General features: G+C 28.5%; 1 protein-coding gene across 1 annotated transcript in view; it reads left to right on the top strand.

Moving 5' to 3' along the window:
- Window positions 1-2,302, top strand: part of LOC117181158 — a 74,878-nt gene extending 72,576 nt beyond the window's left edge. The window contains exon 17 of the mRNA XM_033373725.1: window positions 2,080-2,302. Coding sequence (XP_033229616.1) covers window positions 2,080-2,297 — 218 coding nt within the window. The 3' untranslated portion in view covers window positions 2,298-2,302. The remainder of the gene's footprint in view (window positions 1-2,079) is intronic.
- The last annotated feature ends 1,881 nt before the right edge of the window (window positions 2,303-4,183 follow it).

Here is a 4,183-nt window from a genome sequence, read left to right as displayed (position 1 = left end):
CCTTGGAGGAGATTATGTTGAGAAATAAAAAAAAAAAAATTCTTAAAAACGTTGTTTTTCTTGGTCAGGCCGGAAACTTATCAATCCACCCTCGTAGTTCAATTTTTAACTCAACAAGTTTTTAAATTATAAACAGTTGAATATAACCAGAAAAGACAATTTTTAAAAAAAGTGTTCAATTTTCAAGCAAGGAGATGAAATTTCAACTAAAATTATGAATCTTCAAAGAAAAGAGGGAATTTTGAATAAAGTAGTTTAACTTTCAACCATGTAGTTGAATTTTCAACCAAAGAAAATAATTTATCAACGAAAAATATAACAGTTGATAATTAAACTAAAAAATATTTTTATTTTTAAATAAAGAAGGTTTTAATTCGCCCAAGAAGACGAATTTGCAACAAAATAATTGAATCCTCTGGGTTGAATATTAATTTTCACCCCAAATTGCGAATTAAAAAAAAAGGCGAATCCTTAACGGAAAAAGATCATTTTTCGATTGAAAAGTTTTATTTTCCACCAAAAGCCATGAATTTTCAACCAAATTGCACGAATTTTTAACAAAATATATTAATTTTCAATCAAATAGTTGAATTTTCAACTAATAACAAAATATAAAAAAGACGTTCAATTTTTAAGCAGACAATTGCATTTTTAACCGAAAATTATTAAATATTTACAAAAAGACATGCAATTTTAAACCAAAAAGTAGAATTTTTTCAAAATAATTGAACTTTAAAAAAAGTTTTTTAATCCAGAAAAAATTTATAATAGTTTTTGAAACTATGACTGTTATACGTAGTTAATATTGATACTAATATAGGTAGGTACTACTAATATTATTAGGTAAATTACAAGTTATACAAGTAATAATAATAATAATGTGAGACAAAATAATATAATAATTACCCAAACTCCCACCCAACAGACTCAGCAATTTTTCAATCATTGCTAAAAATTGATTTTTTTAATTTTATGACAATACTTTTCGAAATATTTTAAGAAACTAAAAAATTATTAAGTAAATTCACTGCCGTCAGAAATTATCGGTACGATTAACGAAAGTACTATTAAAAATCACTGTTGACTTCGAAACGTATTTACTTGTTTAAACATGGAGCCAGAAAATTTTCGAAAGATCCGCTAAAAGCTTATTGAATGACGCGTTAACTGAGACCCAATAGAAGTATTTTTGACCGCTTGGAGAAATATATTGGGTGAAAAGTTAAAAAAAAATTCAAGAATTTCTCAAATTTTGTACTTCGACTTCAACTTTAAAATTTTCAACTCAGAGGATTATTTTTCTACTAAAAAAGATGCATTTTCATTCAAACATGTGAATCTTCAACCAAAAAATTTAATATTTCACTATTTGGTAGAAAATTAATGTATTTTGATGAAATTCGTCTTTTTGGTTACAAAATTAATCTTGTTTGTTGAAAATTAATTTCTTTAGGTTAAAAATTTAATTCTCTTATAAAAAATTAGTCCCTTTGGCTTGAAAATTCAACTGTTTTTGTTACATTTCATATTTTTATTTTGCTAAAACTATTTTGCTCAAAATGTATCTCTTAACTTTAAAGTTCTGCGATTTGATTGCTAACGCAATTGTTTCGTTAAAGTTTAATTTTATTTTGTTACAAAATTCGTCTTTTAGGTTTAAAAATGTGATCTCATTTTGTAGAAACTCTTTTTTGGTTTAACTTAACTATTTTGTCAAAAATGCAATATATTTCGACTTCAAATCTTCTGATTTTAAAGCGTTTCATATTAAATTTAGAATGGTATTTACGTTCATTTAATTGAAATGAATTTATTCTCTTATTATTATCCTAGTTTGGTGAAAAAGCACACTATTTTCCCTGTTTTGAAAGAAATTTAGTTCACGTTTACATTTCTTGTTGAGGAGGGGGGAGGGGGCAAAACTACGATCGTCATCGAACCGATGTCGGGGGGGGGGGGGGGGGGGGTAGAGATAGCAAAAAATGGGTAATGTATCTTATGGGCGATCTTTTGTATGTCCTTAATTGAATAATATATTAATCCAAATTTCTATTTTAATTTTATTATTTAAAATTTTAGATTCACCTCATCGGGATTGGAGCAAGGACAGGGATGCTCGAATTCAGGCAGGCATGAATTATCTTCGAAGGTGTAAATTTGTTCAGGTCGGTGAAGCGGTTATTATTGTAACTGCGTGGCATCAAGGGAGCGGATTTACAAATTGCATTCGCATTGTTTATGCTTCACCTGGTCTTATTCCAAATAAACAAAACATAGGCTCTGAAGACACATGGTAGAATTGGTAAAATATATAGCACAATATAGTTCAAAATGTTATAAAATTTGAAGTTTCACTGCTATGTAGAAAAGTGTTTTATGGTTTTTAAATTAAATGTTGTCTGACAAAAGATCTCCTTTCGCTGTGCTGGGAATCGAATTGCAGAACTTCCGATTGCCGGTCGGGTGCTTTCCCATTAAGCTACTAAAGAGATCGAGCGAAGAATCCTTTTCCAGAAATACAAGTATGATTATGTCAGGTGTTACAAGTCAAATTTTTCAAGTAATCTGTAGTATCACGTTCTGTGGTTCGATTCCCAGCGGATAGAAAGGAGACGATATTTTTTCAGAAAAAGTGCAATTCATTTTTTATAAATTTATAGCTTCATCTAGCCTGTAAAGATGTTAATAAATTCTGTTATTCTCTGATGGTAATAGAGATTCCGTGAAATAAATTATGTACCAAGAGGGAGAAGAGGGACTTTATTGACGCGTTTTCGGCTCGTACGCTCGTATTTGGCTCGTAGTGAAAATATGCAAAAGTCAATAAAGTCCCTTTCCCTCATGATTCATAGGATATTTTATATAAAAAATGCATGGATATGGTCTTAATTTTGATGCCTGTGGAGTCGACATTAAGTACCGCTTTTCAAGGTCATCGGTATGTAATGGCCATCTATAATTGTGCCGTTAAAAATTATGAATGCATAGACATTTAATGGCCATTGCATATCAGCTCATAGGTATGTACTGGTCATTATACAAATATGTCACCATAATTTTGTATAACTTCAGTTTCGCTCCACAGGAATGAGGGACGGCCATATTCATACATGCGTCATATAAAATATATTTAACAAAAATCGGCACACTATTATTGTATGAATTCACGAGATTTTGGTGTTAAGGGTATTTAAAGCCATTCAGAGGAATTCAGGGGAATTAAAAAGAATTTAAGGGAATTCAGGAAAATTTAAGCGAATTTAACCTAATTCAAGGGAATATATATTTTCTTTCTAGTGACAATTACACGCAATGCGTATTTTATAGATGCAAGAAAGTGCGCAAATATGATTATTTAAATTTTGAAGTTCTATTATTAAAAATAACATAGCATACCAATTTTAAGATTGAGAATAAATTTCATTTATTCAAACTTTACGTAATAACTCAATTTTTTTTTATTGTGTTGACTGTTTTGAAAACTTTTCCACGAACTCCAGAAAACCAATAAGTTATGTAATTACTGAATATGTTGTTGGGAATTCAAAAGAACCTTCAACCCCACGCATGGATCGATGACCTATATCGCAAAAAATTTCGCAGCCCATTAATTTTTTTTTCTCCTATAAGACAGGAAAATTTATTTTCTGAATTTATTTTTGTCTTTCAACAATATTAATTAATACACTCTGATTAGTTTATAACTGATAAAATGCACAACTGATTGGTTGAAAATTTAGCTGTTTTGGGTAAGGATTCAATTATTAAATTTTTCTTTGAGAATTTATCTTTTTAGTTGAAAATTAAACTACTTATTAGTTGAAAGTGGAACTAATTTCTTAAAATGCATTTTTGAGTTGATAATTCATAATTTTACTTGAAAAACCTTCATTTTTTGTTAATAGTTTGTTTAAGGATTTAAATATTTTTTAAACTGATAATATAATTTTCTTGTTAACAATTTATATTTTCAGGTGAAAAATTCCTTTTTTTTGCCGAAAATTCCTCTTTTATGCTTGGAAATTCAATAATTTGGTGAAAAAATGAAACTTTTTGTAATAGAAAATAATGTTTAAAAATTGACACTTAATTTTATTAAATGAAAATTTAACTATTCCATGTTTGGATAAACATTGATTTTTACTTAAGTTAAAAATTCAACTTTTTGGTAGAAAACGGATTT

The sequence above is a fragment of the Belonocnema kinseyi genome, chromosome 10 (genome assembly GCF_010883055.1).
Source record: "Belonocnema kinseyi isolate 2016_QV_RU_SX_M_011 chromosome 10, B_treatae_v1, whole genome shotgun sequence".
NCBI lineage: Eukaryota > Metazoa > Arthropoda > Insecta > Hymenoptera > Cynipidae > Belonocnema > Belonocnema kinseyi.
The sequence above is the reverse complement of the archived record's forward strand: the minus strand, read 5'-3'. Positions and strand labels throughout refer to the sequence as shown.